Source organism: Rhinichthys klamathensis, unplaced genomic scaffold, assembly GCF_029890125.1.
Source record: "Rhinichthys klamathensis goyatoka isolate OS25496 unplaced genomic scaffold, OSU_Roscu_1.1 h1tg000412l_1, whole genome shotgun sequence".
Classification (NCBI taxonomy): Eukaryota; Metazoa; Chordata; class Actinopteri; order Cypriniformes; family Leuciscidae; genus Rhinichthys; species Rhinichthys klamathensis.
The window spans coordinates 1849575-1863438 of NW_026606912.1; the positions used below are offsets into that span (position 1 = coordinate 1849575).

Here is a 13864-nt window from a genome sequence, read left to right on the forward strand (position 1 = left end):
AACTTCTCTTCTACATGTCTGCCCATTTCGGTTTTCTTCTTACTTCCTCCTCTCTGTCCATCAGACATCCCTTTCTCTCCACTCTTCTCTGAAGGGTTTGCTTTTGTTCTCCCTGGATGTTGCATGTTGTAACTTTTGTGTGTTTGTTTTGTGTTTATGTTTGTTCGTCCCTGTTTGTGTCTTTTGCTTTCTGTTTGTGTGTATCTGCTTGTGCGTGTGTACATATGTGAACCTCTTACACACTCCAGTCTGCGCTCCTTCAGCTCAGACAGGTCCAACACTCTGAACAGAAGCTCCTTCGCCCGTGACAGCATGATGATTGAAGAGATGCTGGCGCCTACCAAAGACACGGTGAGAATCCCTACTCTCTTTATCTCTCTCACTCTCATTCAGTATTGTCATACTCTGTGTCATACTTACAGAAAGCAGTAAGAATTAAGAAATTCTAATTTTTATCTTTCTTTTTGCCAAATACTCCATAGTAGTGAAGGCAATCCTAGAATGCTTAGAATGCTAGAATGTGATGAATACATCAAAGATGATGAAAAAAAAAAAAAAAAAAAAAAATCATATTTATAGACAGTGTTGTATTATTATATTTTATACTACTTTACTATTTATTAATATTTTGAATTGGCTTTTATTTTTTATCTTTTTTATATATTTTATATTTTCATTTTCATTTTAGTCAGTTAATAACGTGCTTTGATCACTTTTATTATTATTAAATATTCAATATTTCAATATTTTAAAAATATTTAGCAATTTTAGTACTTCAACTTAGTAATTTTATTTCAATTGTAATTTTCATTTGCTTTTTCTTTACCCGTGTCGAGTTACCGGCAAAATACCGAAGTGAATGCGAAGTGGCCCATTCCACGGACGAGAATCCATAAACCGCATTATTAGACCTGCACAATGTATTAAAACCATACCATAGAGTAGTGCTATTGTGAATTCACAAAGGCTGCGATTCAATTAAATAAATATATGCTCTGCGGGTTAAAATGAGGTTTTGTGCGTCTCAGAGCGTTTAGTTTAGTTCACACTGAATGCTGCTCCACATGAACTGTTATCATTTATATGCATGGAGCGTTTCAAACTGCTGTGAGTTGCGTAACGTTCATCTGGGAATGCAATGTGTGCCATTTTATCCGATTTGTAAGGGAAAAATCATTTGTAAACCTTCACCAACACAGGAGAATACGTCAATCTGTTTCTAAATATGCGTCTTGATTATCGTGATTTCAAAATATAAGTTTAAACCCTTTCTCTGAGTTTGCATGTTTGGATGTCCACATATTATTCTTATAGAAAACGTTTGCTGTTCAAGAAAAGTGGCTTTAGCATTTCTTTAGTAAAGCAGTGGCCAATTATTAAAGATAAAGTAAACATTTGAATTAAATGCTGTTTGGCCAATATTAAACAAGGATTTAATCTGCTGTTAAGTGTAACAACACCAGGCCGTTGGCACCCTCTGCAGGCATTTGTTATAATACATAATGTATATAAGATGATTTATATTATGTATTTTATCAGTGTTGTTCTATAAACCATCTGATTATTTGCATTTGATACTTCATTTGAACCAAATATCATTACATCTTTGTTATTATTTATGTATTTTAAGTCATTTTAAAGGCTTAGGTCTTTGCTTTGGCATTTTTTGTGGTAATAAAAATAGATCTGATTACTCAATTAATCGTCAAAATAATTGTTAGTGACAGCCCTAATTTATTACTAATAGTAGTAAACTAAAAGTCTTACCTTTAGGTTTAGTTAACAATAACAACCCTATTTATTTATAATTTATTATAAATATAATTCATTCATTCAATACTGAGAAAATATATTTAAAATTGACTTAAATTTATTTGACCTCAAATTTGTGTGCTATGTGTGTGTGCCACTTGATCTACATCAACACTGACTGGTCACCACTAGAAATGATATACAACATAAAAAAAATAAGGTTTGCTTTATGCACTTCACATTTATTATTGTGTGTTTTTAACAACTATGTACTTGCATAAAAAATTGTTAGGTACAGTTAACTTATTATTTTTATTGTATTGCAAAACACTTTTGCTGTTATTGATGTGGGGATACAAGTAAGGTTAGGACAGGTTTGGTGGTATGGGTAGGTTTAAGGGTGTGTTAAGGTGTAAGGGAAGGGTCAACAGTGTAAATGTAGATGTAATAACAGAAATTAATTACTGCTGTTATTGCATGCAGGTATTTTATTTTTAAATAAAAGTACAATCATGTAACAACAATAAGTGCATTGTGTCAAAATCCTTAATTTAAATGTTATTACACAGTAGTTAAAGACACTTAATTTAAAGATTTATTTTTTATTTTATTTATTGTCTGGCATTCTTCCTCAGGACTTTCCACAACACAGCAAAATGTCCTGGAATATTTGTGTTGGGTCCCATGGGGTTTGCGAAAGACCGGTCCCTATCCACACAGAAAAAAATCACACTCTTCTCTTTTCTCCGGTGTCACATTCTCATTTCCAAATGTGCCTTTTAATAAACTCGAAAGACTTGAGACTGTTAGTCTAATAATCAAAATGCTTGACCTCAATCTATCCATAAACAGCTGCTGGCAGAAAGATAAAGAGAGGGAGAAGGGAGAGAGATGGAGAGTCAGACTTGGACTCTGTCAAGCTTTTCCATGATGTGTTTTCCTGTTCAGAGTTCGGTTGCTCTTTCCATTTTCAGGAGCAAATGTTCACACCAGACTCTTGAAAAATTCATTCCTAAAGAATGCAGAGATATAGTTATTAGTCCACTTAATTTGTTTGATTAAAATTTGAATTGGCTTCACTTATGCATATCAAATATGACAACCATTAGCCTTAACTAAAAATAAGTGTTATGAGGTTTAGTATTCATACAGCCTTGAGAGTTCCTTGAGAGTGCAAGCGAGAGAGTGCGATACTGCATACTAAACTGTTTTTATTTTCCCTTCAGGGTCAGATGTTGTCTTCCTAAAGTGATTGAGCTGCCTGCCTTGACAGCTTTTTGGGCATCATTCAAGTGTTCAGTTTAGGTTCGATTAGGTAGACCGATCACTAGGTTTTAAACAACATCAGAGAAAGACTTTGTACATTTTTTTAGCACACTACTTATTTCCTCTCTTTTTGTTTGGCAGAGCAAAGATCACCCTTTCCTCCTTTACAGCAAGTAGCGTAAACATGCCTGTATGTGTGTTTTTCTTTTAAAGCTTCAGAGTGTATTTAAAGATATTTCCTACATGGTGGACCCTCAGAATAAGGTACAGGTTCTTGATCGTGACCATGTTAGTCATCACTCTCCATTTTTTCCATTCTTTCATTACCCAAAAATCCGAATGCACTCGTTTTCTCTCATTTAGACGCTCATTGGTATTTGTGTGTTATTGTTTGTTTATAAATATAAGCTCCACCCCCATATGCAGCCATGTCAGTGTTTATTTCATGGTCTTTCACTCATTTTGTTTTCTGATTTTCTTTTCTTATTGAGTGTCCTGTTTGAGGCCGTGTTTCATCCACATGCATCAATGCGGTGTTTCCGAAGACATATTGTTTTCTTAACTTCATATCTTGGCAGTGGTTTTACAAGCCATCTCAGGAGATCTTTAGATAACTGAGTCATCGAATTAAAAAAAACATATATCAGAATTTCATTTTATCATATCATTTCTAAATGTAACATTTACATTTACTAAATGTAAACATTGTAATTTAACAACCTGCACACACCTTTCCTGACCCCATATCATTATGTTTGGATGTGTTTACAGCACCTCGCAGTGACTCGTGAATACAACAGTGAGTGTATGCGGCGGTACAGTTGGACCCCTGACACAGTGGACCACTCACACAACACTGCGTGCAGTCCCGTGCACTCTGGGTAAGAATACGTTTTTGTGTTTAGATTGTTTAACACGATTTTAAAGGATGCAAACACATTAGGAGCCACGACATTATTATATTTTGATTATATATGATGTTTATTATACACTACCGTTTTGCAAGAAGTCTCTTATTCTCATCAAGGCTGCATTTATTTGATTAAAATGACAGGAAAAACAGTAATATTGTGACATATTGTGATATTACAATTTAAAATGACTGGTTAAAATATAATAAATAATTTAGAATACAATTTATAATTTATATTTTAATTTAATTTATTCCTGTGATGGCAAAGCTGAATTTTTAGCTGCTATTGCTTCAGTTTTCTGCATTATATTATCCTTGTGCTGCTTAATTTTTTTTGTGGAAACCTTAATACATATTTTTTCAGGGTTTTTTTATGTATCGAAAATTCAAAAGAACAACATTTATTTGAAATTGAAATATTTTGTGACATTATAAATGTCTTTGTTACATTTAATCAATTTAATGCAAAGTTTTAATTTGTTTAAAAAAAAAAAGTTCTTGCTGACCTATAACTTTTGAACGGCAGAGCTCAACCCCCCATATTTCACAGTAGAATTTTATTTTATTTATGAGAGTTTAAAGGTGTAGTCATTTCCAGTAGTGGCTATTCTGTCAGCATTGCCATTCATTTCGATGCTAAAACTTGACTCCCTACTTTTAACCACCTATTTCTCCTAAGGGGGGGACCGAGCATATCATTAGTGTATTATAATGATACCATTTATGATTGGTGGAAGATGATTTAACCCAACCAATCTGCAAACATGATGCTGTTTTGGGCAAGCATGCAAAAAGCTTTTCATTGGCTTCATTGAGTTGTTCGCATAAAGCACATTTTGTTTTCCTTTAGGTTCCCCCCACTCCACGCACACACTTTCTTCTGCATTGCACATAAGATCTGATTTTTGATTTGCTTACTTGTATGTCAGCTGTTTTACCATGACAACAACTGTAATAATGAATGTTGTTTATTTTTACCTCCTGCTTTCTGTTCTTTTTTTCTTTTTGTTAATTTTCCTTTTGCAGCCCTTCCTCCCCGCTTCCTCAGTATGACTCCAGGTGAAAACTGAGTCCGGTGACATCACTCTTTCTATAGCTTTCTGTCCTGTCTTTTCCCTATATTTTTCATCTGTTCTCTCCTGTATTCTTTCACTCTTTATCTCTTTACTGTTCTCCGGTGTTTTATTCCCTGTTTTATCTCCTCATCTGTGTGAGCGCTCCTCCACACTGGGTGTGTGAATAGCCGGTCTGTGGAAAATGGACCTCACATACATTCAGAGATCAGCAACTTCAGCACATTTCTAAAATAAATTGCAGATCACTCATTACACACACTAGTACTACCACCATCAGCACATTAGAAAATTAGTGATGAAAGGGAGATTTTTGTCATGTTTTTCACTTCTCAGTGTGAAATCACCTGTTAAAGCTGCATCATTTTTTTTTCACAAGGAATGGGCAATATATTGAAATGTAACAGTGTATTTCTGTTAATTTTTTTGATAATTTAAAATACTAATTCTGAATTTCACAATGATGGGGACATGGTTAGTCCACACCATTAGACAGTGTCCTTGTCCTGTGAGTGTGAGAGCGTTTATAGTGTCCCTGATTTAAAGTTTACTCTAATTCAAAAACTTGTTTACGTCATCACTCAATATTGTTCCTGGAATTCTTGAGGTGACAAATCTCGTATATTAAATATATATTTATTATAGATATGTAAGCAGTTTGTTTTACTATTTATTGTTATATTGACCCATATAAAAAGGAAATGATTAAATATCATTCTTCCATGAGATTTTTAGTTATTTATTTATTGAAAATAATGCGAGAAACATGCCTTCATCGTTGACTTTACCGTTTTAGTTCCTACATTAAACAGTTTTAATTGGAAATTCACTGGATGTTTGGTCAAAATGGTCCCTCTGACAACAAAAACATACTTTCAAGCCATTTTAGAGCAAATGTATCAGAGTACAGTACTGTTCAAAACGTTTTCAAGAGTGTTTTTAAATACTTTTATTCACCAAGGATGAATTAAATTGATCAAAAATGACAGTAAAGACTTGTTACAAAAAATTCTGTTCTTTTTAAATGTGTATTTATCAAAGAATCTTAAAAATTAATGTATCACAGTTTCCACTCAAATATTAAGCAGCACAACTGTTTTTAACATTGATAACAATAAGGAATGTTTCTTGAGCACCAAATCAGCATATTAGAATGATCTCTGAAGGATCATGTGACTCTAAAGACTGGCGTAATGATGGCTGCTGCAATATTTAGCTTTGCCATCACAAGAATTACATTTTAAAAATGAACTAATTTAATTACATTTTATAAAATATCAAACTAGAAAGTCGTTATTTTAAATTGTAATAATATTTCACAATATTTCCATTTTTACTGTACTTTTGATCAAATATATGCAGCCTTGGTGAACATAAGAGACTTAAAAAACACAAAATCTTACCGACCTCAAAATCTTGAGCGGAATATTTGATATCATCAGTAGGTTGAAAAATGTCACAATTTAGCATTTTAGCTGCACTGCCCAGCCCACATCCAGTGTTAGGATCTCATGTGCATGTAACAGACACACAATTGCATTCAGTTCACATTAACAGATAATGGGTGTTTTGGGTTTTCTGTCCACCTGTGGAGGGGCTTCTGGTCACACTGTTGATCACTGATCACTGCTTCGAAACAATTGATCTTGGCAGTAAACGCGATAGCATTTGACTCCGAGTCATGAGTACAGTGACTGTGGTAATATTTTGGTAAGTCAATATTCAAGGAATCCCTTGTGTCTCTTCTAAGTGTCTCTGCTGCTGTTGAATGAGGGATTAAATGCTGCCAGGTTTAACAGCTCGAAGCACTGTCACTCTTTTTAAAGGTGCTCTATGTAGCTTTTCTTCTAAAAATGAATCGTTTTTTTATTGCCTGTGTGTGAAGGGGTTGTCATCACACATTACAATGATCCACTTGTCGGGTTTTGCCATTACCTCTGAAGGCCAATATTCATATTTATATGTGAAGTCTGCGGGTCGGATTTACCGCGAAATCCAACGGATGTGACGTGCATGCGCGCTCCCGAGCCTCTCTCTTTATACACAGTCTATGCGACCGACGGCACTGCAGCTAACGACATGGAGTCTGATAACACCCCAAAACGACCTGCCTCCAGCACAACACAAACTCCACAAATATATAAAAAACTAAAAAAAGTTTTATATGCTGAAGCTCGTCAGGCCAAACGTGATTCTGATCGACTCAGGACGAAAACACGGATCAACATCGGCAGAGCTTTTGAATTATTAGTAAACTCTAATGAAATGGCAAGGTAAACTAAATGAGACATGAAATTAATACAAAAGACTGTTCCAGGATAAGAAAAAGTAGGTGCTTTAGGATGTATACTTGTTTTATGTACTAGATCTACTGTCTAACGTTACTCATCCCACTACTATCATATTGTTTATAATAAACATTATTCCAGACACGTTCAGTACAGTAATGCTACTTCCTACTGTCTTACTGTTACACTGACATTGTTTAGTCTAGTTCACCATTTTCGTTATCATATTATACATTCACCTATGTTGACATTGCTGATTGTGAAAGATACACGAATAGTTAGTGAAATGCCTTATACTAGATAACATCAAATGTCGGCTAAATGCAGTCAATGTAACGTTATCATGGTACGAGCATGGAGCATTAGTTCAACGTCAAGCTGATAAAAGTAGCCTATTATTGTAACGTTGCAGTGGGAGTTTACATGAGTTTCCAGCATGTTGTGTGATGCTTTTGCCGTTGCATTGAAAGTTTCCGTGTGGCCGGTAGTGAATGCTCGCTCTTGAGATCGCACACGCACACGAGCACGAGCTCTCTTGTTGCAATCTGAAACATCACCACTAGAGGCCGCTAAAAAATACATAGAGCACCTTTAATTGTTTTTCCTCTGTCTCTATCTCTCTTGCTGTAATGGTCTGTTCTCGCTTTCTGTTTCTCCTTCTTTTCTGTTTCTGCTTAGACCTTTGTCTTCTCTCTCGCTCTCTCTTTCCTCACCACGTGTGTTGGGTGTACAGTGATCACAGCATGGGAATCGTCTCTCACTCGTTCGTGTCTGTGTAGTGGTTTTAGCGTGGTGTCCCTCTTTCTTTCCCTCTCTCTCTTTCATTATTCCTTCATTCTCTTCTTACAGGTTCCTAGTGAGTTTCATGGTGGACGCTCGGGGTGGGTCGATGAGAGGAAGTCGTCATGATGGTATGCGCATAATCGTTCCACCCAGGAAGTGTCCAGCACCAACACGAATCACCTGCCGCCTAGCAAAGCGCCACCGGCTGGCGTACCCACCCCCTATGGTGGAGGGGGAGGGTCTTGTGAGCAGACTGGTGGAGATGGGGCCATCCGGGGCACAGTTTTTGGGGTAAGAGTTTCTCTGAGGTGGCTCAAAATATCTGTAGTTTCACAGTAAAAGCAGATAAATCATGAAAAACATAATCTCTAAGGGGACTTAATTCAGACTGAGTAATATCAGGGTTTCCATCTTAAATTCTCTTCTTCACTTAAATTCTCTTTAAATGAGTTCTGATTTCAATTTACATGGTGCAATTCTCCATCTTGCTGTCCGGTTTTGAGTGCTTGGTTGTAGTGAATGCATTGGACTTCCACTATCTGTTCACCCCTTTATTATCTTCACTTCATTTTCAGGCCTGTGATAGTAGAAATTCCTCATTTCGGCTCTATGCGGGGAAAGGAGAGAGAGCTGATCGTCCTACGTAGCGATAATGGAGAGACCTGGAAAGAACATCATTATGACTGCAAAGTAACAGAGCTCACCTCAATCCTCAATGGCATGGATGAGGGTAATGTACAAACAGCTGATGACATAACTAAAACTACCTCACGGGGAGCTTTCATTTAATTCTCATGATTTTGTTTATTTGTGATTTCATATGTGATTACAGAGATGGACAGTCTAGCAGAGCTGGAGAAAAAACGTATCTGCCGCATCATCACAAAAGATTTCCCACAGTACTTTGCGGTGGTGTCACGCATCAAGCAAGAAAGTGATCACATGGGTCCTGAGGGCGGAGTCCTGAGTAGTGAGGCGGTTCCCATGGTGAAGGCTGCCTTTCCCCAGGGAGCGCTTACAAAGAAGATTCGTGTTGGACTACAGGTATAAAGGCTTATCAAGATGGTTGTTGTCAAATTATATTTAGTCAAGCTTAATTTTTACTTTTACGTGGTTTCATAGGTCATGGAAAAACAGGAAACATATGGGAATTTTAAAATGGTGTTTTCAGGAACCGGAAAGGATGTTTCTATAGTAAATATATTTAATATTTACTATAGAATATATAATATTATATTGTTGAAGAGCTTGTGTAGACTCACAAGCTAAAACAATGTTCGATCTGTCTGTCTAACTGGTTCACAAAATGATCGGAAGGATTTTTCAGATTAATTTTAATTTTAGCAGTTTACATAAAACTGACCTGTCTTTCTCATCTCAAGGAGCTCTGGGAACTTTCTTTCTCTCACACACACAATAGTAGAATATTCCTGCCCTAACACACACACAAAATAGCAGAATATCATCTATTCTTTTGACATAGTGATTCCTTCTGTTCTAATAGTGGTCAACATGCATTTCCTGGCAGACAACCCATGACTGTAGCATAGAAACTGAGAATGTATACATTACACAAACAACAAGTCAGGAGACTAAAGCAATAAAAAGCTATTCACATTCTAATGATAATTAGTTAGAAGCATATGCCTAGAGACATGAACAACAAACACACAGCATGCATGCACGAATTTGCACAGTGTAGATGCTCTGCAAATAGATGTTCTTCTGTTTTTTTCTCCTATTCTTAATACTGCTTTTCTCTCTGTCTGTTTCTCTCTCTTAGGCACAGCCAGTGCCAGAGGACATGGTGTGGACCATCACTGGTAACCGTGCGTCCTTCAGCCCGATTGTTACTGTGGAGCCCAGAAGGAGGAAATTCCACAAGCCCATCACCATGACAATCCCTGTACCGCCCAGATGCAAAGAGGCTGTTGCTAATGGACGCAAAGGAGAACCTGCCCCCTGCCTTAGACTGCTCTGTAGCATCACAGGCATGTGAATAGTGAAAATTTATGTATGTGTATTTTAAATGAGATAGGGGTGAAAATGTCAGGTTTAATTTTTTTTTATTTTAAAGGGGTCATATAATGCCATTTTTGTACAAGCTAATATGATTCTTTAGGGTCTAAATTAAAAGTTTGTAATATACTTTAATTAAAAATTCTCATTAGTATTGTAAGAAAACACTTATTTTACCTGGTAAAAAACAGCTCTGTTTTCAGCACGTCGTTTCAGTGTATATGACTTTAAATGATCATGAGCTTTGCTGACTCCGCCCCTCTGTTCTATGCGTACACCAGAGCCGGCTCTGGCGTACACCGTTTGTAACTCAATAACACAATAACCATAACACATTGTTCAGTATAAACGTGGGATTATGCATTATATTGAGAACGTCATACATAGAAAACATGCCGTAATGTACCCTGAGTGTAAACCTTAGACGCATTCATTGTGAAGCGTGCAGCTAGCGATTTACAAGGATTAATATAAATATTAATATAAAGTTTTAAAACGTTACACTCACTTCAGTTCTTCTGGAGCAGCTGCAGGAACACGAATAGATGGTACCGATCCTTTCAGGAGCAGCTTCTTAGCAAAACCAGCTTTATACCTCCTCGTTTATAAAGCAGTCTGGTGTGTGAAATGATTCGCGCAAACATGAGAGCATTGACGTTGCTCGTGGGGAATATTCCCTTCGAAAACAAACTCAGCCACTGCGTCTTCGGCGGTTCGGATTTAGGAACTTTAAAATGACTGCTGTGTTCGTTATTACACCCAAGAACAGAACACCACAATCGCTTAGACGCCATTCTGCTCATAGACAGTGCTCCAGCATATCAACAATGACCGCGCCGGTCCGCGCTGCGCAGACTATGATTGACAGCTGGCTCACGAGCGAGGGCGGGTCTGTGTTGAAACGCGGCTGTCATTCAACAATCGCGGGAGGGGCGTGCGAGCTTGTGACGTCACAGGCTCGAACGGCTCGATTTGAGGCAGGGGAAAACATAAGGAGATTAAAACAAAACCACTGGATGGATTTTTATCATTATATGATGGCTGTGTACAGACACTGCCAACACACATTTCAGTACAATCAACTTGTAAAAGTGCATGTACCATTATATGACCCCTTTAATACTTAAAACTTCAGAGCTTCTTTCATTCGAGAGCAGAAATATCAATGAATCATGATGGCTTAATGAATGTGCAACAACTGCACGTTGATTTGAGATCCCACATCTGAATTTAAATTCAACATTTGGGTTCACTTTGGTTTTACAGAGTTAAAAGAGCAGGTAAATTGGGGCTGTTTACACAACACCGTTTTCAACTAAAAACGTAAAACCTTTTATGCGTTTTGGCCGTTTGTTTAAATGACAATGGCGTTTTGGGTGCGTGAAAACGCAAAGTTTTGAAAACGGGTTTCAAAGTGCAAGTTTTTGAAAACGGTCTCCGTGTAAACAACAAAAACGCGAATCTCTGAAGACGATGACGTCATGCACATGCATATAACGTGTTCAGTGTATAGTGTCATTTTCGTGTATTCATGTGAATGGGGATCGTTTTGACAATGGTGTTGTCTGTACGCGGAAAACTCAAGGAAAAACGTATCCGTTTTAAGCATATCGTTGTCGTGTAAACGTACCTAAAATAAAGCATGCATTTGCAAGTGACTTCAAATCCCGTGCTGCTATCGAATAAAAAGGACCAATAAATCATTAAGTATCATACCCAACAGATATCACAGGCTCTGTAGTGATTCCCAACACCAGTGTAAAAGTGTTGCATCTTTTTAGGTGGAACATCCCCCGCACAGTGGGAAGACATCACTGGGACCACTCCTCTCTCCTTTGTCACAGACTGTGTTTCCTTCACCACAAATGTGTCTGCCAGGTGAGTCTCAGCTGATGTTGGAGTTTATCACATGCAGATTCAAATCATGTGCTTCAGAGTGGGAGACAGTGGAGGATTTGTGCCCTAGATTAATTTATAGCATTCTAATCATGTTCATCTGCACATCTGCAAAGTCAGATGCCGATTGAACTCAAATATGACTGCAGACTGTTGCCTAGAAAAATGAATTAGTGAGAAGAGGTTCACATAAGGTCATTAAATAACAGACACCTATTCTATAAATTATGTGAGGATATGCTTATCTTTCTGCTCAAATTTCTCTAAATTATGCAAATCACTTTTTTGTAAATGTCAGTTCCTAACAATAATGTTCTTAAAAATAAACATTAATTAATTAATAATTAACATCAATTGATATTACCTTGAACTGCATAAGCCCAGCAATATGCAAAATTAAACCATGCATATTCTCGTTGCCACTGACCCTGCATTTAATGTAGTTTGGGTTGTATTTTATTTTACGTTACATGTTTTTGTTAGTTGTTTTTGGGAATATGCATGTCATGCAACATGTTCATGTTGGGATCTTCCTAATTTGACTAGCTACTAATAAGATTAATTGATGTCAAAGGCTGTGCGTACCAATACATTTTTTTACATAAACAACAAAAGATATGAGATATGTTTTCTCCTCCTTTTGATAAGCATATTTATTTTCTTATACTAAAGAAATGCTTCTATAGTCATATTTTGTTATTTGCATTTTTTGTCTATGAAACAATCAGAATAGATTTGTGGCATTTTTTGGGATTTTGACTGACACGCTGAGCACCGCTGGTACACACATTAATTGTTTGTGTCAAACAGCTGAGATTTTGTTTCCATAACTTATATCATGTAAACATCTTAGAACCAAGATTCTTCATCCCGTGGAGTTGCAACATCGAAAGAACTGTGAATATTTGTGAAGAATTGGGGAGAATTTTCCTTATTCTAGGCAATCCCCCACCCCCTCTCTTCTCCTTTCTGTAGATTTTGGTTGGCAGACTGTCAGCAGATCTGTGAGACGGTGGGTTTAGCAGCTCAGCTGTACCGAGAGCTGATCTGTGTTCCGTACCTGGCCAAGTTTGTGGTGTTTGCTAAAATGATCGACCCTGTAGAGTCCCGCCTCCGTTGCTTCTGCATGACTGATGACAAAGTCGACAAAACTCTGGAGCAGCAGGAGAACTTTGAGGAGGTGGCAAGAAGCAAAGACATTGAGGTGTGCAACTGTAACTCACACTCTAGCCTTCACACATGCACACACACACAACACTATACACTTTCACATAAATAATTAACGATGAACATACTGTCAGTGTTTGGAAACAGTGAGTCATCACGAGTTTGTGAATATTCATGTATACACATTTAAGAAAAAAACATGACAGAAGATATACCTGTCATTCAGTCCATATTCATAAAAACACCCACACATTTATATTATCCTATATTCAAACAATAGCACTTTTCTGATAATTTATTGACAATATAAAGACATAAATGTACAGCTTCTTATGATCTGTCCCTTGTTTCTTTGTCAGATTCTGGAGGGTAAGCCCATTCATGTAGATTTCTACGGTAACATCTCTCCCCTGGCAAAGAGTGGCCAGCAACTCATCTTCAACTTCTATGCCTTCAAAGAGAACCGACTCCCATTCAACATCAAGGTTTGAGAGACAGTGGCTCATTCATCCTAATTCTTCCAGCTATTACAGTTTTTCTCAGTCGATTTGACACATTTCTCCAAACTCAGATCACTGCCTTCAAAACAGTTAACACGGTGATCTGAACATTTTCACAGGAATTTGGTATGTTTCGTCAGCAGAACAATCCAAAAATGCATTAAATAACAGATCAACCCACTGAAGAGATGTCTATCCCTCACAGCC

The 13864-nt window shown here is 37.0% G+C and overlaps 1 protein-coding gene across 31 annotated transcripts in view; it reads left to right on the plus strand.

Moving 5' to 3' along the window:
- The window catches only part of ank3a (ankyrin 3a), a 137840-nt gene that overhangs the window by 95119 nt on the left and 28857 nt on the right, over nucleotides 1-13864 (plus strand). For 20 of the 31 annotated variants that reach the window (XM_056235063.1, XM_056235062.1, XM_056235053.1 and 17 more), the window contains 11 exons: nucleotides 249-351; nucleotides 3232-3282; nucleotides 3790-3899; nucleotides 4958-4990; nucleotides 8142-8366; nucleotides 8651-8805; nucleotides 8908-9119; nucleotides 9859-10066; nucleotides 11876-11972; nucleotides 12966-13194; nucleotides 13517-13642. In XM_056235063.1, coding sequence (XP_056091038.1) covers nucleotides 249-351; nucleotides 3232-3282; nucleotides 3790-3899; nucleotides 4958-4990; nucleotides 8142-8366; nucleotides 8651-8805; nucleotides 8908-9119; nucleotides 9859-10066; nucleotides 11876-11972; nucleotides 12966-13194; nucleotides 13517-13642 — 1549 coding nt within the window. The remainder of the gene's footprint in view (nucleotides 1-248; nucleotides 352-3231; nucleotides 3283-3789; nucleotides 3900-4957; nucleotides 4991-8141; nucleotides 8367-8650; nucleotides 8806-8907; nucleotides 9120-9858; nucleotides 10067-11875; nucleotides 11973-12965; nucleotides 13195-13516; nucleotides 13643-13864) is intronic. The other 11 variants (XM_056235054.1, XM_056235055.1, XM_056235068.1 and 8 more) reach the window with 6 other exon arrangements.